The sequence below is a fragment of the Phyllostomus discolor genome, chromosome 3 (genome assembly GCF_004126475.2).
Source record: "Phyllostomus discolor isolate MPI-MPIP mPhyDis1 chromosome 3, mPhyDis1.pri.v3, whole genome shotgun sequence".
Classification (NCBI taxonomy): domain Eukaryota; kingdom Metazoa; phylum Chordata; class Mammalia; order Chiroptera; family Phyllostomidae; genus Phyllostomus; species Phyllostomus discolor.
Genome location: NC_040905.2, coordinates 130410678 through 130432889, shown reverse-complemented (window position 1 = coordinate 130432889; position 22212 = coordinate 130410678). Strand labels below are relative to the sequence as shown.

General features: G+C 46.9%; 1 protein-coding gene and 1 pseudogene across 4 annotated transcripts in view; one reads left to right on the top strand and one right to left on the bottom strand.

The window, feature by feature from the left end:
- Window positions 1–373: 373 nt before the first annotated feature.
- LOC114512534 lies at window positions 374–4462 on the top strand (annotated as a pseudogene).
- A 2881-nt stretch (window positions 4463–7343) lies between these two features.
- SEMA4D (semaphorin 4D) overlaps window positions 7344–22212 on the bottom strand; it is a 111406-nt gene continuing 96537 nt past the window's right edge. The window contains exons 17-20 of one of the 4 annotated variants that reach the window (XM_036021446.1): window positions 21834–22043; window positions 13140–13349; window positions 8549–8646; window positions 7344–7845 (exon numbers count right to left, since the gene is read on the bottom strand). In XM_036021446.1, coding sequence (XP_035877339.1) covers window positions 7819–7845; window positions 8549–8646; window positions 13140–13349; window positions 21834–22043 — 545 coding nt within the window. In that variant the 3' untranslated portion in view covers window positions 7344–7818. The remainder of the gene's footprint in view (window positions 7846–8548; window positions 8647–13139; window positions 13350–21833; window positions 22044–22212) is intronic. The other 3 variants (XM_036021448.1, XM_036021450.1, XM_036021449.1) reach the window with 3 other exon arrangements.

Here is a 22212-nt window from a genome sequence, read left to right as displayed (position 1 = left end):
AAGGAGTTTCCATAAGACTGTCAGCTTATTTTTTTAAAAGATACTTGGCAGGCTAGAAGAGACTGGCAAGAATTATTCAAAGTGATGAAAAGCAAGGACCTACAACCTAGATTGCTCTACCCAGCAAAGCTATCATTTAGAATCAAAGGGCAGATAAAGTGCTTACTGGACAAGGTAAATCTAAAGGAGTTCATCATCACTAATCCATTATTATATGAAATGTTCAAAGGGACTTAAGAAAATCAAAACTACAAACATTAAAATGGTAATAAATTCACAACTATCAACAACTGAATCTAAAAAACAAACTAAGCAAACAATCATAGATATGGAGATCATTTGGAGGATTATCATTTGGGAGGGGTTCGGAAGAATGGAGGAAAAGGTGCAGGGATTAAGAAATACAGATAGGAAGCCCTGGCTGGCGTAGCTCAGTGGATTGAGCGCGGACTGGGAACCAAAGTGTCCCAGGTTCGATTCCCAGCCAGGGTACATTCCTGGGTTGCAGGCCATGACCCCCAGCAACCGCACATTGATGTCTCTCTCTCTCTCTCTCTCCCTCCCTCCCTCCCTCCCTCCCTTCCATCTCTAAAAATAAATAAATAAAATCTTTAAAAAAAAAATCAGCCTAGTAATGATCTGTCATATTCTCTCACCTATGGCTGCCTGTGGCTTCTTCATTAAAAAAAAAGAAGAAAGAAATACAAATAGGTAGGTACAAAATATACAGGGGGATGTTAAGAACAGTGTAGGAAATGGAGTAGCCAAAGTACTTATATGCATGAACAGTGGACATGAACTAAGGGGGGGATTGCCCAAAGGAAGTGGGGGTACCAGGTAGAGGGGGGCAAAGAGAGAAAATTGGGACAACTGTATAACATAATCAGTAAAATATTTTAAAAATTAAAAATTTTATTTAAAGAAATAATAACTGAAAACTTACCTCACTTGGCAAAGTGAATGGACATAGAAGTCTAGGAAGTGTGCAGATGCAAACACATAGAACCCAAGAGGCCTACAGTTAAGACACATCATGATTTAAATGCCCAAAGTTAGAGACAGAGAGAATTTTTAAAGTAGAAAAAGAAAAGCAGCTAGTTACAGAGAAGAGCACTCCCACAAGATTGTTAGCTGATTTTCCAACAGAGACACTGAAAGCCAGAAGGGAATGGCATGAAATATTCCAAGTGATAAAAGGGAAAACTTAAAGGAAGATTGCTCTACCCAGTAAGGCTGTCATTTAAAATTGAAGGAGAGGTCAAGAGTTTCCCAGGAAAGAAAGAAAACTAAAGTAGTTTATCACCACTAAACCAGAAATGTTAAAGGAACTTTAAGTAGAAAAGTAATATGAAAAATATGAATAAAATATAGGAAGGAAAAGTCTTACTGACAAAGGCAAACAGTAAAAACAGTAGATTAACCAATTATTAATCTAGTACAAAGGTTAAAGACAAAAGTAGGAAGATTGTGTGCTTACAATAGATTAAGGGGTAAGAAGAATAATGACAAAAACAAATGTAAGTTGGTGAGTAAAAACTAGATTTTAGAATGTATTCAATCTTAAGGGAAAATCTACTTTGATAGACTACTATAAATGTAACTTGATACATATGCAGTACATGGTAACCACAAACCAAAAATCTCTTAAGAGATTTATAAGAAATAAAAAGAAAGGAATCTAAACAAAACACTGTAGAAAGTGATCAACATACAGGAGAATATTAACCAAACAGAAAAATACAAAACAATCAGAAAACAATGAAATGGCAATAACTATATACCTATCAATAATTACTTCAAGTGTAAATGGATTAAATGTTCCAATCAAAATACATAGGGTGGCTGAATGGATTAACAACAACAACAACAAAAAAGACCTGTATATATGCTGCCTAAAAGAGACCCACTTCAGATAGAAAGACACACAGACTGAATATAAGGAATAGAAAAATAGTTCATGCAAATGGAAACAAAAAGCTAGAGTACCAATATATCAGACAAAATCCACTTTAAAACAGGCTATAGTAATCAAAACAGCAAAGTACTGGCATAAAAACAGACACGTAGATCATTGGAACAGAATAGAGATCCTAGAAATAAACCCATACCTATAGGCCAATTAATCTATGACAAAGGCAAGAATGGGGTAAAGATAGTACCTTCAAAAATGGTGCTGGGGAAACTAGACAGATACATGCAAAAGTGGGAATTAGACCACTTTCTTACACTATATAAAAAAAATAATGGATTAGAGACTTAAGTGTATGGACTGGAACCATGAAACTCCTAGAAGAAAACATAGACAGTAAACTGACATTTGTCTTAACAATACCTGTTTTGGATATTTTTTCCTCAGGCAAAGACAACAAGAGCAAAAATAAACAAATAGGACTACATCAAACTTAAAAGTTTTTGCACAGCAAAGGAAACCATCAACAAAACAAAAAGGCAACCCACTTAATGGGAGAAAATATTTACAAATAATGTATCTGATAAAGTATTAATATCCAAACTATATAAGAACTCATACAGCTCAACATCATAAAAATAAACAATCTGATTTAAAAACAGGCAGGGAATCTGAATAGACATTCCTCCAAAGAGGACATACAGATGGCCAATAGACATGTGAAATAATGTTCAGTGTCACTAATTATCAGGGAAATGCAAATCAAAACCCAGTGAGATATCATCTCACACTTGTCAGAATGGCTATCATCAATAAATGATTAAACAGCAAGTGTTGGTGAGGATGTGAAGAAAATGAACCCCTTGGGATGTGGGATTGTAAATTGGTATAGCCACTATGGAAAACAGTATGGAGTGTCCTCAAAAAATTAAAAACAGAACTACGTTATGACCCAGCAATTCTACTTCTGGGTATTGAAAGAAAAAAGAAAAAAACACTGATTAGAAAAGCTGCCCTGGCTGGTGTGGCTCAGTGGAGTGAGTGCCAGCTTGAGTGAATTGGTTGCCTGTTTGATTCCCAGTCAGGGCACATGTCTGGGTTGCAGGCTGGGTCCCCAGTAGGGGGTGTGTGAGAGGCAACCACACATTGATGTTTCCCTCCCTCTCTCTCCTTCCCTCTCTCTCTAAAAATAAAATAAAATCTTTAACAAAAAAAAATAAGAAAGAACAGCTATATGTACCCTTATGTTCATTTCAGCATTATTTACAATAGCCAAGGTATGGTGGGAGCAACCTAAGTGTTCATTGATAAGACAAATTGATAAAGATGATGTACTATAGACAATGGAATATTACTAAGCCATAAAAAAAAGAATGAAATAGGAGATCATCCTTGATCTCAGGCTCTCACTGCTAACTGAGTCTTCTAACTCATCCTGTGAAGCTTATGCCGGCTACACTCTTCTTCTTTCCCTTCATCTCCAGCTGTATCATTGCAACTCAGTCACCATATTCAAAATGTTCCTGGTCCAGGGTTCTGTCCTGAAAAAGATACTGGAGGCACTTAAGGACCTCATCAGTGAAGCCTGCTGGGACATCAGCTCGAGTGGTATGACCTCGTCCCACTCCTCTTTAGTGCAGCTCACTCTGTTCTCCGGAGGCTTTAACACATGCAAACTGGCCATGGGTGTGAATCTCACCAGCATATCCAAAATACTAAAATGTGCTGGCAACGAAGACATTACCCTAGGGCTAAAGATAATGTGGACACCTCGGCACTAGTATTTAAAACTTCAAATCAAGAAAAGTTTTCAGACTCTGAAATGAAGTGAATGGATTTAAAGGTTGAACAACTTGGAATTCCAGGACAAGAGTGTAACTATAGGAAAGATGCTTTCTGATGAATTTGTATACCTATGCTGAGATCTCAGTCATGTTGGAGATGCTATTGTTAATTTCTTTGTCCAACAGATGGAGTGAAATTTTCTGCAAGTGGGGAACTTGGAAATACTAAGTAATGTTGATAAAGAGGAAGCTGTTACCATAGAGATGAATGAGCCAGTTCAGCTAATGTTGCACTGAGGTATCTGACCTTCTGTACAAAAGCTACTCTACTCTCTCCCACAGTAACGCTCAGTATGTCTGCAGATATAACCGTTGTTGTAGAGTATAAAATTGTTCATATGGGGCATTTAAAGTACCATCTACCTCCAAAGATCAAGGATGAAAAAACTTAGGCATTTTTAAAATCCAAGAAAATAAAATTAAGCTCCTTGAGAACTGCTTCTGAGATTCCAATATGTCCTGATGAGTCTCTTCTGTCACCAAATTTATACTCTGAGTAACTGTAGATGCTTTCTGTCAGTAACCTCTTTTTTCACCCCATTCCCTACAATTTAAAGGATAGAGTCTCAAGTCAAATTTGGTCCTATTAACCTAGAACCACTTCTACCTTAACTAGAAGTACCCTTTAGGATTTTTAAACAAAGGGTTTTGACTGTCAATGCAGTTTTAAGAATTATGTTTTCAACTTTAAAATTATTTGAATTTCAAACATCACGGACAGTCCCTTTATTTGAACCATGACTGTTGCAAGTAGCCTAGAGAATTCACAGCAAATGCTACCTTTTTGTGTAAATGTATTTTATTTTTTCAGTCTAGAGCAGCCAGATATAAATACAGCAGATGTAGCCATAAAAAGTACTCCAGATACAGTAGGTAACTAGATATTTTGGGGGGTTCATTTGCCAAACTTATTTTTGAATTATTCTAACTTGAGCTCAAGAAATGAAGAGGGGAAAATAGAACTGGTTCTAGATATTTTCATTATTTTGTCATTTCTTTTTTTTTTTAAGATTTTATTTATTTATTTATTTATTTATTTTCTAGAGAGGGAAGGAGGGAGAAAGAGAGAGGGAGAGAAACATCAATGTGCAGTTGCTGGGGGTCATGGCCTGCAACCCAGGCATGTGCCCTGACTGGGAATCGAACCTGTGACAGTTTGGTTCGAAGCCCGAGCTCGATCCACTGAGCTACGCCAGCCAGGGCATATTTTGTCATTTCTGTTAGCAGAAACTAACACTTTTTCAGAAGCACAATGTACTCAAAGTTGTGTGGACTTGATAAAACTAGCACTGTGACAGGACAGTGTTTCTCTAGCCCAGGGAACCTTTTATAAGAATCATAGAAGTTTTACTAGATCTGTGATAGGGCTCAAGGACTATGTTGGTGCAAAAAATACATATGTATACATATATATTTTTTTCTCCAGTATAAATAGCCTTATTTGGGGCTTACTCATTTAAAGGATGAAGATGGCTTAAATCCCATGGATATGGGATTCAACCAAGAGAGTGAAAAGGCCCAGCAGCTGTAAAACAAGGGCTGTTTAAATGTTCCCAGTAATTGTGCTACAAGGTCACAAATTGGTGTCCTACATACTGAGAACTGCTGTATTACAGTTGTATTTCCTGTTGTATTTTGTGTTTGGTGGATGAGATGGCTGGTTTCTTTGTTGTTCCTGGACTGAGTTCTAGTTATTGGACTGTAGAACTCACTTTATCCATTGGGTAACTATTACCTTCAGTGTGCCAGGGAGGAAGGAGACTGACAGCAAAGGGGTGGTGAAAATATTTCATCTAGACTGCTGATGGTTCCAGGACTATGCATTTGTTAAAACTCATCCAATTATACTTTTTTGTATATAAATTGTAAATTATACCTTAATAAATCTGACACTTTAAAAAAAGAATGAAATCTTGCTATTTGCAACAACATGGATAGACCTAGAGGGTATTATGATAAGTGAAATAAATCATACAGAGAAAGGTACATACCATATTATTTCATTTATATGTGGAATCTAAAAAGCAAAGTGAACAAACCAAAAAAACTCATAGATACAGAGAACAAATTAATGGTTGCCAGGTGGGTTGGGGGATGGGCAGCAAAGGGGCGGGGGATTAAGAAATACAAATTGCCAGTTACAATAAACAGTCACAGGGATGTTAAAGTACAGCATAGGAAATATAGTCAATAATATTGTAATAACTGGGTATGTGCCAGGTGGGTATTAGACACATTGAGGTGATCACTTTGTAAGGTATATAAATATCTAATCACTATGTCATACACCTGAAATTAATATGATATTGTATGTTAACTGTAATTGAAAAAGTTAAAGTTTAACTGTAAAGTTAAAAAATTAAAAAGACAAAATGATCTTTAAAAAATCATTGAAAATATTTCTGCTGGCCATGCAGGTCCTCTGTTCAGAGCCCTGAAGTCTCTGGACATGCTGTTTGTTCAGCTAAGCCAGGGTGAAGGAAACTGAAGCAGAGAAGTGGGCTTCCACATCACATTCTTTTCACATGTGACTTAATGCCCCATTGCCCTGGCTGAGATGTCATTTTCCTCACAGAGGCTGCCGTTGCAGACAGTGGCTCAGTGACCGACAGTGCTGAAGGATGCAGATGGCATTGAGCCTCCCAAGTACAGACTTCACTGAGCAGATGTGAAACTGTCCACCTTTATTTTTCTGAGCATGCAAAGAATCCAAATTCATCCTCAATGACATTTCCCAACAGAACATGCCTGTGACAACTGGAAGTGTTGAATTGTTTTGCTGAGCATGAAAGTCCCAAACCTGAGAGCAGTTCACTCAGCATCTACAGTGGCTGGAGCCATATCCCACGCAAAAAACAAAGTTGATGGGTGTCTTAAAAAAATCTACATCATGGTGCGTGATCCAGCCAGTGAGCTGGATCACCATTCTCTGGCAGAATGGGTGGGCACCTGGGTGGGAGGGTGGAGGGGGCAAAGGGTCAGTCAGGGTGACTAACCCCAAAGTGAGCCATCCTCAGGAATTCTTTTTCGCAGTGGATCCTGGAAGTAACTGGCAGGAAGTGTGTGCTGCTCTCTTAAGAAGGCTGCTAGAAAACTCACTAGTCTCAGGACAAGTCTGCACACAGGCTGTGGTCAGGAGACTGAGGAGAAATCCATTTGCTAGGGTTAGAAGAGAAGTTCAGCTTTATTTTTGACAGAGGTTTTGGATTTATGACAGGCTGCCATGCCATTAAGAACTGTTATTCCACAAATCATGTGTCCGTGTGGTTATAGGTTGGGCTGTGTTGGGCCTGGGCCCTCATCTTCACAGATATGTGGTGGGGGTTCTGGAGATAGAGCTTTCATAACTAGACTCAGAAGCAGGTGTAACAGTCCCCTCATCAGATCAACCCACTGTGAAGAAAACGACATGGCACCAGGAGATGCCTCGGAGAAGCTTGATGCCCATGGCCGATGTTGCAAGTGGACAGTGTACACTCAGATCTTTACAGTCTGATACTATAAGATTAGTAAGGATGAACACAAAGATGTCAAATCTGTGCCAGCTCCCACTATGAGCCTAAGTGTTACTCAAGGTCAAGGCACCTTGTTTTGGAGTCTTGCCTTTTCTCCACTATAGTGCACCTCAGGGTAAAGTGGCTGAGTTTGAAGGTGGGGACAAGAGGCAGGTTCCATTTACAGCAGTGAATCCTGTAGGAGGGGCCTGTGCTGACACCATCAGTTGTTCTGGGCAGTTACTCTAATCATATACGAGTGAGTGATTTGTAGAGAATAACAACAGTGCTTCTGGGAAGGAGCCATCATGCACACTGCTATCTCAACCAGCCTGTTTGCAGCCCATGAACCATCCTGGTTTCCTGCTTCTGCCAGACAGACCTCCTGTCACATGTAAGCACCTAATTTGCAAACAAGTTCCAGCTACTCTCATAGGTCCAGTTGGGGCTCTTTGCCTTCCTTTGCTCTCAGCCCCAAGGCTGCATCTGAGCAGGCAAGAGACAGCTCCTTGCCTTTGGGCCTCTCCAGGGGGTGTGGCAGGTGGCATTGGTCAGCACTGTCTTCTGGTGGCTAGAAGGTATCCTTGTTACAGCTTCCCTGAAAGAACAATGTGTTTAAATTCTTGGCAGGACAGCGGGCCTTTCCTGCTCTTACCCACTTTCCCCGAAGACTGTCTCAGGTATGGGCAAAGGCCTCAAGTCCCCTGTCCTGTGTGCTCTCCCTTGGGTCTAGGAGGGGACCCTGTGGGAAGGCTAGGCTTGGAGGAGTCACAAACAGCCTGCTAGCCACAAGGAGGGACTTGCACAGACAGCCCTTTCACCCAGGACACTGTAAGACCTCAGGTTTGAACTGTCACAGCTGACCACTCCTCCCCATGATAATCTTGTTGTCTAGCCTTGAGGTGGTGGCCAAGAAGGGAGCCCAGGGCCGGATGCCTCTGCCTTGTTGGGGTCTGCCTGGGAATGCCTGTTCTGTCGCCCTCTGTGCTGGGATGGGGCACGCTGCTTGCCCATGTGCCTGCAACCTTTGGGGCTCCCCCAGGTGATGCCCAGCCAAGTGCTGAGGCCACAATCAACTGCTCTCACCAGCACCCAATGTCCCACCTGCTTCAGGTTTCCTGCTCTGTCTAGGAGGTGGGGATATTCATGGGGACACATCTAACTAGAAGCAACTGACTCTGCCCTTTGCACCCACATCCCTCTTGTCCTTCCTGACTTCAGTCTGCCGTGAGGGCCCACCCACTGGCAGAATGGGCCCCGAGCAATCCCCTCAGAGGGGCAGCTGTCCTTGAGCCACGTACCCACACCTTCCTCCAGCTCTGCATCATGCGGTCATGCTCCCCAACTATGGCCCTCCAGGCAGCGAGCTCTCTGGTCCACTTCTCCTGCTGGGTCACCTCTGCAAGACAGAAGTGGGGCTCAAGGTCTGAGTTCTGTAGGCCTTTGTGGCACCTTGGGTGCTCACCATGGGGTAGGTGCCAGGGAGTGGTAGGTGACCATCCCCCTACAGAGGCCCCACTGCTGGGCTGAGCCAAGCCTGAAGCCAGGTGGTGGGGACTTCTACAGCCAGTTATTCCCCACCGCTGCCCCTCTCCAGGCTACCAGCTCTGGTGGCAGTTGCTCCCCATGGCATGCTGGCCCTGTCCTCCACACCTCACTGGCACTTTACCTGGGCAAGAGAGGGGGTAACCTCTCATACCTCTTGGAGTGATGCAGAGACCCTGGGCCTCGGGTAGGCAGGGCTGAGGCTCAGAAATCAGCTCATGGCCTCCCAGTAGGCCAGCAAACAGTGTGCATTCTGGGGACATTACATCACCTGTTACTGGATCCTCACAGCCTGCCAAGTGTTTGATCCTGGATTATGAGTTACTTACAGGGATGTCTGATGGCACAACCCTGAGTCAGTTTTTCCTTACGAACACAAAAATGACCTGTGTTGTTGCTCTGGACAAAAAATAGTACATGCCAGTCATTTCAGAAAAAGGGTACAAGAACCTGTTCCCCTCAGACAGGAAACAGAGGTCATACCCTGAGCAGACCTGAAAGCCTGCCTGCAGCCTGTGGTCATTTACTGCAGGGCCCTGCAGGAGCCCCTGACATAGCACATCCTAAACTTATCCTGCTCCCATACCTTCAGTAAGGTGTGGGTGAGATAAGAAAATGCGGAGGTGTCTTCACTGTGGCTATGTCTGGTATCTGTAGAGTGACTTACCCAAGCAAGTCCAACCATCGAAGTCAGGTCCTGCTCTGTACTGGCTGGGAGTGGTGTGACCTTGGGCAAGTCACTTAATTTTCACCATCTGCCAGCTGGGGATAACAGTTCGTATCTCCTAAGACAACTAACTGACTTAGATGAGGTAAAACACAAGTGGGCCCTGGCTGGTGTGGCTCAGTGGATTGAGAGCCAGCCTGCGAACCAAAGGGTCGCCTATTCGATTCCCAGGCAGGGCACATTCCTGGGTTGTGGGCCAGGGCCTCATTGGGGAGTGCGAGAGAGGCAACCACACAATGATGTTTCTCTCCCTCTCTCCCTCCCTTCCTCTCTCTAAAAATAAAATAAATAAAATACTTTTAAAAATCTCCTAGGACAGAGACCCAGTATGCTCTGCCTTTGGGAAGTATGCAAAAAAAAAAAAACAAACAATGAATGGGCTTCAGCTGCCTAGCTACTGACAGCACTGCTCACCTAACTCTTGGATAAGACATCACAGTTCACAGCATATTTACATGATTTTTCTGTTTTACCCTGACAGCAACAGGCAGGACATTTTACAGAAATGAAAAGACCAGAGATTCTGGGTGGTAGTGAATTTCTACAATGATTTTTTCTGCCTCCAAAACCCTAGTTAAAATGACAAAAAAAAGAACAATTTAAATATTTATCTATCTACATACACATACATACTTTTGAAAACTGAAGAGCAGAGGAAACAGCAAAAGCATGATAGTTGAAGTGCAGAGGGGCCACTGGAAACCGCTGACTTAAGGAAGCTGAATCCCAGGCTGAAGGGGGAAACCAAGGAGCAATCTCACAGAATGGCCTGGAACCCGGGTGTGCTGCAATGGAGCTAACAAGCAGCTCTCTTCAAAAACTGTTTAGAAGCAGAATCATGTCCCCATGGCCCTTCCTACTCCACCCAGCCAGGGAAGTTCCCTCCCTTGCTCCACAAGAAACTGGTCCATCTCAGAGGACACAGGATGGGAGGGCTTGGGCACGTTCTGCTGAGGGTGGGGCTTGCACTGAAAGCATAGAGGTTCACTGGTTTCCATACTAAATGACAAGGCCCTGGCCTCCTGCCTAAGCTAAGTCCCCACTGACATCCCAACAGAAATCCTGGAGGGCCTGTTGCTCTAAGTGTGGGCTGCAACCGGATGCCCCCAGAAGACTATAGCACATGGGAAAGTGAAGAGGTGCTGTAACAGGGTGCAGCCAAGAGGGGGAGCACCAAATAGGGATTTGGAATGGGGTCCAGAAATCAAGGTGTCCAGGAAATATTAGGATGTCCTCACCCCTTTCCCCCATTCAGGTGTGAGTTGGGGGAAGGGACACATGGAGCAGGGCCATTAAGAGCTGTTTTGCATAGCAACAGCTTTGCAGCTAACCTCTGGGTGGTCATTTAACATATCTATAACCTTTAACTGGTTACATAGATATGTTAAATAGCTGTGGCCATGCTCTGGGCCAGGGGGATGGAGGTGACTTCCACCCAAGACATAACTGGGGGGCAGCTCCCCCTGGTTACAGCTCCTGAGTGAGAGCTTGGAGAAGATTGGCTCCATGCCATGGGGCCATACCTGCCTAGACTTATAATTGCAGCCCAGTAAACCTGGAAGAATACAAGAATGCTGGCAGGTGTAACTGATTGTAGGAGGAATGGGAAATGGGGCTGCAGAGGAAGGTTGGCATGGGGGTTTAAACCCAGACTCAGCAGCCATGTGAAGAGGGAACCACGTGGCTTTGGCAGAGTGGGGACCTCTGCAGCTTTGGTGAGAGTGAGGACCATGTGGCTTTGGGATGCTCCCTTTTGCCACGTGGCTTAGGAAGCAGGAGAGACTTTGCCTGGGAGAAAAGGGGTGAAAGGACTCTTGCTGGTGGACCATGAGAAGGTGCCACGTGGCTTTGGATTAACTGGAGATCATGGTGGCGACACAGCTGATGGTGCCTGGAGCCTGAATCACAGGCTTCTGCTTCTTTCCCTGAGATACGGTACCCTGGACTAGAGCAGGGGGAGAAGGAAGGACTGTGTGTGTCTGTGGGTATCCTAAAAGACTTTAATATTTTAATGAAGACATTGGGTCACTACTCTAAGTCTGTATAGCTTTAAATAAACATTTCCTTTCCTTTTCACAAATCTCTGGCATTGAGAGACGTCTTTCCTCTGGCGGTGGGCATAGTGAACCTAGTGGGGGGGGTCCTTTTGGTAACAGTATATCATACCCATGCTTGGCCCTGTTCTGTAACAGTACTAGGCAGACTGGCTTCTCTGATGTTGGTGCACACAGGAATCGCCTGGAGAACTTTGGTTCAGCAGATCTGGAGCCAGGCCCAATACTCTGCATTTTTAACCAGTTTTCCAATGAGCTCCCAGATAATGCTAATGCTGCCAGCACACAGACCACACCTTGGGTAGAAAGGGCTTCAGCAGAAGGGATCTTTGCCCCTCTCTTTTAAATGTAAACAGACAATCAGGTGCCAGGAGACTTCTGAGAGAAAGAGAAGACAGACAAAACAAGCAGAAAAGGAAACTTGGAGGGAGAAGGAAACAGAATAAATCAATCCATACCCTCATAGAGTGAAGCAAGAATACTATATCCATGAAACAAGAACAGAATTTAACAAGAACAGAATACAAAGCTCTTACTAATAAAAATGTGATAGTGAGATGAAAGCTCAGTACAGGTGTGCATGATAAAATTTAGAAAAGCTGTCAGAAGTAGAGGGAAATGGAGAGATGACAGATAACAGATGATGGACGGGTAGTGGGCCAGCCCAAGTAGCCCCAGCATCTTGGAAAGTATTTTCAGAGAGAGAACAGAAAATGAAGTGAAGAACAGTGAGCAAATGTTCAAGAAAACTTCCAGGAATTGAAGGGCAGGGGCTTCTATATGTAATGGGCTCTCCAGGAATAAAAACCTGAACTTGCACGGTGCTAAAAATGACAGTGCTCATATATAGTCATAGGCAAGGTTTGGGAGCCAGAGGTTCCCCAGACCTTGGCTTCATGGAGCAAGCCTTCAGACACAGAGGTAATGACTTTAGGCCAGAATTGTTCCCCCAGCCAAACTCTCATCTGAAGCATGAAGACAGAGGAGAAACAGAGGCTGTGGAAACACGGACTTCCCAGATGCCCCGTCTGAGGTGGGCTGGAGGACAAACTTCACAGAAAAACTAAAGTGTGCCTGGGACACAGGACACACAGTCAAAAGTCCAAGAAACAGACCCTCCAGTCTCCAGGCATTAGCCAAGGGAGGTACTTGGTCCCTGATGCAGAAGTTTGGGAGGCTGAGGACAGGACACCAGTTAAGTCTGTGCTGAGCAGGGACTTAAGACAACTGCAGAGTCTGGTGTAAAATTAAGAACTCAGAACCAAGCAGATGGAGCTCAGCACAGTAGTACCTACAACACGGGAAACAAAAGCACAGGAAGGTTCATTGTAACAGACCCACGGGACTCAGCCATCCCAATAATGTCACACACACTCGAGGAGGATGGGAGACCAAGCATCTGTGGCCTGGAGAGGTAGGCTGAAGATGAACTTTCATTTTTCTTAGTGACAGCCAGACTGAAATGTCACCACACAAGCCTGCTGTCAGAGATACAGAGTAAACAGTGAAAAATTCTGGCCCAGGAGAGAGCTGCAGAATGGTCAGGGTGAAGGGGGCACCACTTACCGTGGTTCATCACGGTGACCCGCACTTGGGAGGTCTGGCTCCCCACTGATGAAAGGATGGAGCAGCGGTACTCGGTGTTCTCATGGATGGCGTCCCGCAGCCAGCTGAGCATGTAGGCCCTACCATCTGGAAGTGTGTGGGTCTGCACAGGGACACATGTCTCCAGTTTGTGCCCATTCTTCTCCCAGACAAAGCGAATATCCGCAGGACCTAGGGGCACACAGGCCAGCTCCACCCTGTGTCCCAGGACCCCACCAGGGACCCACAGAAACTGCCCTGGTGCAGGGGCAGGGGCTGGGAGCCACTCAGATCGGGGATTTCAGTGGTCCCAGCTGTACTTGAAGTGACAGGACAGCATTCAGCTCTGTCCCTGGCCTGCCCCTGGAGTAGGCCCCAGGCCGACTGTGGTCCCCAGTGACCCCAGAAGAAATAGACATACGTGCTCAGTGCCCTCACTACCCCGTGTGCCTCCCTCAGGTGTGTTTCTCAAAATGTGTCTGCATGCTGTGATCCCTGAACACATGCTTAGGCCATCAGGGCCTGTACCCCCTTCTCCTTTCTCAATGAGCTGTGTACCCAGTGCAGTACATGGTGGCAGTGCTCTGGGGGCAGGGGTCTGTTCTGTGCTGGTGCTCTGGGCCTGGGCACTTCAATCCCCCCACCCCCACCATCACCCAGTCCTGATGCCACCACCTTCAGCCAAAGCTTCTGCCTTCTCAGAGCCACACCCACTATCCCCACCAAACAAGTGGCCAGAGCTCCTGCCTTTCATGGGACCTGGCTGTGCCTTGACAAGCAAGTGAGTGCGACTGTCCCCAAGAGCTCCTGGGTAGGCCAGGGGACAGGCACCAGAGCACTAAGATGAGCAAAGGGTCTATCCCATGTAAATAAAGACATGGAGGAGAATGGAGAATGGGTACCCCCCACTTTTCTTCCACCCCTGGTCGGACCTCAGCTCTGTTTAGCCAGCTGTGGGCTAGGAATGTAGCATAGGCACCTGGGCTTCCTGCCACTGGGACCAGGGACCAGCTTCCAGCCTAGTACTAAGGGGAGAGGAGGGTGGGCCGTGAAGAGCAGCGCATGGAGAGCCAGAAGCAAGATACGGGCAAGACCTGGCTTCTGGTCCCAGCACTGGCAACATCCTGTTGTGGCCACCTCTTCATCTACAGAGCAGCTGGGTGGGCCTGTGGCTTCAGCCCTGGGCCAGGGCCTGTGCTAAGACAGGCCCAACTTCCATCCTTACTGAAGGACAAAGGAGCAGGACACCTCCACTGTGGTCTGTATACACACTGGCTTCCATTGGGGTCTGCTGAAGAAAGGACTGAGCACCACCAAGCTCCTGCTGGGGTGTGTGCAGACCCACTAAATCAGGACAGTCACAAAAGCCAGGACAGGCCGAGACGGCCACAGCAGCCTGATCTACCCCAGAAGCCCAGGCCAGTCATAGCTCAATGAGAGCAATGATGGAGGCCAGACTCCCTCCAGGCATGCTGACCCTTCTGCCTCCCCTCACTTCTATCTGCGCTGGGCAGGCACCCCAACAGCATGGACTAGGGGACACCACCAGCCCCCTTGCCCAGGGACCTGGCTCCCTGACAAGTGTCTCTTAGTCTGTGTGGACTCCACCTACTGCAGGCAGGCCAGGGCTGCCCCACCTGATCATCACACCATCCAAGACTCAGTTTTTAAAGGCCAGATTCTTCCTAGATGCCCACCCAATCTAGGAAGGATGAAGTAAAATGTGCCTTTGCAGAAGACAGTCAGCAGCCGAAAGAACTACATCTGCCTTCCTGTGGCTGGAGTCCACTGAGTAGAGAAAACATATCAAGGAGCAGAGCGATTAACAAACCAGCACAGACAGCAACAGATGTTTGGGTGTGTGTGTGGGGGAGTGTGTTCACAGCCAGATGCAGGGGGGAAAAGAGGTGGAGGAGGAGACCCTGAACACCACCCTAGGAGGGCGAGGTGCTCGGCAGACACTTGGTATGTCTTTTAGACAAGAGGAGAGACTTTTCTACTTTAACAAAGATTATTTTCCGTGGATACTTAGCATCATCAGGTCCCCTCATGGCACCTCTTTACCCCTGTGCAGTCCCTTCATCAGCCTTCTACCATGGGCAGGATCTGCAGAGAAACTTCCTCCCCAGGGAAGGTCAGATCCTTGAACCTCACAGTCCTGAGAATAATTCCTGAGTTGATGATCAGACCCCATGGAGGAGTACTGACACTGTGTCTGTGAGTGAGAAGTTGGGAAATGTCCAACAGGAGTCCCATCAGTGACGTGACAGCTACTGTGTTGTCATTCATTAGGAATCATGTTTAAGAAAAAGATTTAGCAACACAGAAAAAAAGGACCATTATGGGTACATGTGTGAAGACACATTCATAGATATGCACAGAAAAAAGGCCTACAAATGGCCAGAATGCTAGTGGTGACTACCTTTCGGTAGTTTAATTTTAGGTCACTTAAATTTTGCTCTTATACTTTCCTGGAGTTTCCGAATTCATTATAACAAACAGTACTTTTCTAATAAAAACAAAATGCTATCTTGAAAAAAAGAAATGTGCCATAGACCCTGAAGGAGTTTCCTGAAAGTTGTTCAAAAGTGCTTTGCACAGGAGCCCACTGGCTGTCCTGGCCCAGTGGACAAACCTTCCCAGGTTATTCACTTGTTTTTATTTTCTTACTCTGCCACTATAACTTTTTGTGGTTTTGTGCTTTGCCCATAGATAACTCTCTCCATATATGCACATATAGGCACACAGGCACACGTGAACATATACACTTATCTTCCTCTGCACATAGGCATGTTCAGGTCTACACACACCTGTATCTACAACCGTAATTGCACAATGTACTTCACAACACAACACTCTATTTGGCCTCTGGCTGCTGGGCATCTCAGTGGACTCTCATTTTAAAAACTGATTCTTGTGAGGCATTATAATCAAGAGAAACACTTTGCTTTGACCAGACACTGGGGTAAGTTTTAAAAAGGCTCAGTCTCCTTCCTCACCCCCTAGTACTGCATGCTGATGACACCCCCTGGCCTGGAGCCCCTGAGATGGGTCACAGTAGTTCCTTGGAAGGTTCTCACGACCAATGCTGGGATGAGGAACCTGGGTGGCCTGAGCTGAGGACTGACTCATCACCCCAACCACATGGGCTGGGACCTTTCAGGGGCAAAGTTCCCCAGAAACCACAGCTCCTGGGACATGAACAGTACGAAAAATACCATGTGCACCTCTGTCATGAGGACATCCTTAATCATCATTAAATATTCTTTAAATGTGTATTTAACCACAGTAAAGCAAAAATGTTCAAGAAGTACTTACGTTCCATTTATTCTTTTTTAAAAAAACTATCCAACTCATTCTGAATGCAGAGGAAATTAGAGAGAGAGGGAAAGTGAAAGTTAAAACTGGTCAGCAGGGTCACCACATTGCGACAGCAGTGGAGACCCAAGCAGCCCAAACCTATCTATCCCACAGGAGCTTGCCCCATGGAAATTCAGCATGAGGGGCCTGGTACCATGGCTGCCCTGAACTGGCCTCTGTGGGCAGGGGCTGGTGGGAGCCTCTGTTCCCAGCATTTACCTCAGGGACCACGCCTTCCTGCCTCACCACGGCCCACATCATATGAGGAGGCCACTGGTGAGGAGCTCGTTCTACTTTTTTTTTTCAATTATTTATTTATTTTTAGGGAGGGAAAGGGAGAGAGAGTAGGGAACATCACTGTGTGGTGGCCTCTGGCACACCCTCTACTCGGGACCTGGCCCGCAACCCAGGCATGTGCCCTGACTGGGAATTGAACTAGTGACGCTTTGGTTTGCAGGCTGGCACTCAATCCACTAAGCCATATCAGCCAGGGCTGATTCTATTTTTTGAGAAAACCAGACACCCTGACACCAGTGGCTTTTCCCCGAGTAGTGAGGCCAACCTATCCTGGAATTGGGAGCTTGAGAGCCCAACTGGAGGGGTTGTTATGGGATCCACCCCGAGTACTGGGGCCACATCCCTGCCAGGTGCCCCCTGGCTGTCAGCGCATCTCTACGCAGGAAAGTCTCCTCCTGGTGCCCCATGCATGTCGTCTACCCCTACCCCAGGGCCACCTGCCAGTGAGTTAGCCTACCACCCATTCCCATGCCCAGGGTCCTGCCAGCAACTAGGAGCCTGGGTGCACCTCTGGGGGGACATTCTCGAAGCACCCCGAGACTGCATGCGCCAAAGACACTCACGCCAGATTCCCAGGATCATGCATTGCCCTGCAGGCCCTGGAGTCCACAAAGGCACAGAAATCAGGCAGACCCAGCTGGGAAGGGGAAAGGTGCTCTGCCAGGTCTCCACCACCCAATTTCTTTGGCTGTCCTCTTCAGTGTGTCTCAAGTGTTGGACTATACCTGGAAAAGATGCTTTACAGACAATGTTGGGGAGGTATGAAGAGGTATCTACATGGTCTCCTAGCTTCATGGGGGGCCCCCTTCTGTGAATGAAGCTCCTGCACTCAGGAGACTCTGAGGAACCACAGGACAGTACCACTCTGTTGTGAAGGCATATGGATTATCACACAACAGAGAAGAGACTCAGCTTCTGGAAAAACTACCTCATCAAACATGCTAAGCACTGAGACTCTAACAAGGTGATGATGGACCACCTTGCCCCAATGTGGAGAGGTGGCCCTTTCTGGCAAATGACCAACTCTTGAGTCAACTACCCCCGACAGCTCATCCTTGGCCTTTCAGGAGCCCCAACACACACACTTGCACCAACTGTCCCTGGAGGAGCTTGGACACTGGGACCCTCCTGAAACCCAGGCCTCCTTTTGCTGCCCCTCTGACCCCAGGGACTAATAAGGCTCTGAGTGCTGACATTGCAGTTAATACATAAAAGGCCATCCAAACCTGAATATCTAAATGTTACCTAAGGTATAGGAGGTCCATTCTTAGCTTTAAAAATGACACTGGTCTAGCTATGACTTAGGACAGTCATATCAAGGATGGGGGTAGGACCCACAGGGTAGAGAATGATTCCACTTTTGTTAAGAAATTATATAGATCTAGTTCTGTGTCTGTATACATGCATATGCAAGTACATGATTTGCATATGCATGAATATAGACACGTCACTATCCACTGCTACCACCTCTTTGTCCACATTTATAACAAAGCTACATGTGCTTATGCGTAGGCAGTGGGGTTATTTCATTGCTTATCTGTGCAATCCTAATTTTGCCACGAGGAGCATGGATTTTTCATTTCAGAAAAGTAAAACAACTGCATGCTTACTTATTTCTTCAGCTCAGGACCCCCTTTTCTTTCCTTTTCAGTATTCCCCTAACTCTGCATAGCGCATGTGGATCCCTTCCAGATGGAAGACAGCAGTTTGGACGACCACTCCAGAACCCAGAATTCTTGCCATGTTCAGGCCTCAGACCAAGTGGAGGCATGGTCACAGCACAATGTGCAGGGTGCTTTGGGCCAAAAAAGAACACACACAATTGTACACATACACATCAGTATGTACATACATGCATACACATAATACACATGCAAATGCACATATAGGCATGCACGTGCAAACATGTACATATACACACATTACACCGAGAAGGTCAGAAGACAGAGGGAAGATGGTGATCAGAGTCACTGAGCTTTGAGGCTGTGGCCACCCTTTAGAAGCCAACCTGGCCTTAGCTAGGCCAGAGCCTGAGCCCCTGTGTCATGGTTTCATAAACTGAGCTCTGTGGTGACTTCACAGGAAGTCACCTGGAAAGGGAGGAACCTTGGTTGTAGAGGCATCAACCAACATTTGTGTAGACTGTGGCTTGAAGAGTGACTTGGCCTTTAGTCCACCACCTTCCAGGACTCAGGGGTTGGGGTGGCTGGAGACACTGCCACGTTAACTATCTGCTTGAACAACCACATTGCACAGTGAACCAGCACTTGCTTGTGCACTAGGTTTAGGGGCAAAGGGCAACACATGCCTAGATTGGATGTGTCACTGGAGTCACCCAATGCCTATGGCTGTGGCAGAACAGGCCCAGAAAGAGGCTTGTGCGGGGCCTCAGACAGAGGGTCCCACTCATCTGCTTCATGTCTCAATAGCAGATTGCTTTTAGGAGCAGCAGGTTGAGGAGTGGGTGTTTGAAGGCCCATCAATGAGCCCCATGAGGGCCATTGCCTGGTTTCTGCCTGCTGAAAAGAGCAGAGAAGGGAGTCTCTCTAGAGCATGGAGTAGAAGCAGGGCTTCAGGGCTGCCAAAGGCCACATGAGGATGTGGGGTGGTCTGGGATGAGGCCTCCCCTCCCCTAGCACTATCTGGTGCACTCACTTTTCCCTCACATGCTGCCAAAGAGGATCTGTTCTTGGGGGAGCTGCAGGCACCACCCTATCTCCAGGAGGCTCCAAAGATCCCAGATGGGGGTGTGGTGTATACATTTGTGTGTGTAGTTTGTGTGGTGTGTGTGGAGTATGTGCTGTGCATGCAGTGTTGTACATGTGCTGTGTGTGGTGTGCATGACATGCATGGGGGTGTATGGTGTTTGTGATGTGTGCAGTGTAGAGTGTGTATGTGTCTGGGGTGTGTTTGTGTGTGGTTTATGAGGTGTGTATATGGGGTGTATATGGGGTGTGGCATGTGCAGTGTGTGTGGCATGTGTGCAGTGTGAATGTGTGTGTGTACGTGTGTGTATAAGATGTTCAGTTTGCAGACTTCAGCCCACTGGGGGGAAAATGCAGAGCCTTGGACCCCTTGGGGTAGCCATGACCCTGAACAGGACCTAAAGAGCACCCTCTCCTGGATGGCTCACAACAGGCTCCCTAGAAAGGCCAGTCCACCCCACTGTCTCAGGTCATGGCCTCAGTGAAACTAGGGAAGGTCCAAGGTGGGGCAAACGACTCTGGAAAGAAACAGTAAACTTATGAACAGGAGGGCAATGTATAGGGCTGGGGGCCTCTGTTTCCCTGGTCCACCCACTCTGAGCACCTGCTCCTCCTGCCATCCCAGATCAGCGGTACTGAGGGGGCTGCCCTCTTGGCTCCTCACTTCCCTCTGTCCACTTTACCTGCGTGGGCTGCAAGGCCACCAGTGCTCCTCTAGGACCCACAATACAGGCGCTCACAGAAAATGGGCAGGCTTCTTGAAGCCCCTCAGCAGCAAGTGCAGCAAAGGCATGGCCATGTGGTGGGGCGAGGACTGCTCTGACTCCTCACTGCTCCTGCCCAACAGCCACAGGAGGCCACCTGCAGTGCATTTACTATGTTTTGAGGACCCTTACCTCCCTTTGGCCCCCAGGCCTTCCATAATCTTTGTAACTAAAGCCCCTGCACTAAACTCCCCGTGTCTGAAATACCCAGAGTAGCTTCTCATTCTGATCCAGCCGCAAAATCTGTTTCCTCAGGGCCCAGTCTTCACCTTTTCCCCACTCCACAGGCCATGTGCATGCACACAGCCAGAGAACAGGTAACACATACCTGAGAGCTCACACATAAAAAAGTGCATGGCTCCCAACCACAGGGCCTGCCTGCATCCATCCTCCACCAGGTAGTAGGAACCCAGCACCGTTTTCCCCACTTTCCCACAGAAAAGAAGGGTGCCAGTATGCCTGCAGAGGCCAGGCCCAGGGGCTGGAGCAATTCCTGGGTGCTGCCCCAAGGGAATAACTGGTGCAGGAGCAGTAGCCGGGTGGCCTAGCCCGGAGCACAGGCCTGGGCCATGTGGACTTGTCCTTGAAGTCTGGCTTTACCACCTCCCATTCTTAGGCAACTTCCCCTGCCTACCACCTGAGGCCTGTGCAGAGCCATCAGTGGCCCTGCACAATACCTGGTGGCTCAACACCAGTGGCCACAGGTGTGTTGATTCACAGCAGACAAGAGGACGATCAGAGGCCCAGTGAGCTTACTCAACAGGGAGATAAGCAGCAGCTTGACATTCTTAGCTGCTCAGAGTTTAAAACCTCAAAAAACTAAACAAAACAGGATTTGCTTTTTTTCCTTATTAAGTTCATTCCTCCTCTCAGTAAAGGATGGAACTGCCAAGCCTGTAGTGTCTTGTTTTCTCTTTGTGGCTACTTGGATGCCCACACACAGGCTCCAAAGGTGGGTGTGCCTGATGTCTCATCCCAGTACTATCCAATGAATGCCTCCGGGTCTGAGGGGCATCTACTACACATATGGTCTTTTCTGCATTTAAGCATCACCAAGCAAGTCATTAAAACAATTCCCATTCTGGAGGTTCTGAAGTTAATTTTTGAAATATCCAAAATCCTCAAACCCAGATTGTTTTCAGACATGTAAATAATCCTGTCAACCAGTGATTTTCAACTGCTGTAATCAGCTTTTTGCACACCATGAGATGAAAAAGGTTGAAAATTGCTGCTATAAACCAGTGATTGGCAAGCCTCAGTCTTTGGGCCACATCTGGCCCATGGCTGGTGTTTATAAATAGTCTGATTGATACACAGCTTCCATTCACTGGAAGCTTTCAGGCCACAAGGGCAGAGCTGAGCAGTTGGGACAGAAACTCTGGCCTGCTAAGCCTAAAACAGTTAACATGCAGCCTTCACGGGACAAGTTGGTTGGGCCCAGCTGCTCAGAGAAATAGCTATGGATCACTGAGGTACAGAGCCAGAAAGGTAGTGTTGTTGAAGGAGGCCCCTGCAGCCCCACCCGCCACCTGGACAGGTGCCCCGCTCACCTGTGGCCTGGCAGAAGAGATGGAAGGTCCCCAGGGCATGCACGTGCTGGGCCTGGTCACTGAGGAAGGGCGGCAGCAAGGTGACCCTCGGGCGGCTGTCAGGCCTGGAGCCCAAGGCCAGCCAGGGGCTTCGGGGAGAGGAAGATGAGTCAGGGCCCAGACAGGACAGGGAAGAGGGCCCCGGAGGAGGGAAGGGCATAGGAGATGAGGCTGCGAGACAGAGGACAGAAAAGAGAGAGGGTACTGAGACAGAAGTCATCAGGAACACACCACATGCAGAGAAGGAAAACAAGGTCGGGAAGAATAAGGTACCCAGCGCTGTCCTGGCCTCCTGCCTAGGCGTGCATGGAGGGGACAAGACATCCATCCCGCCCATCAC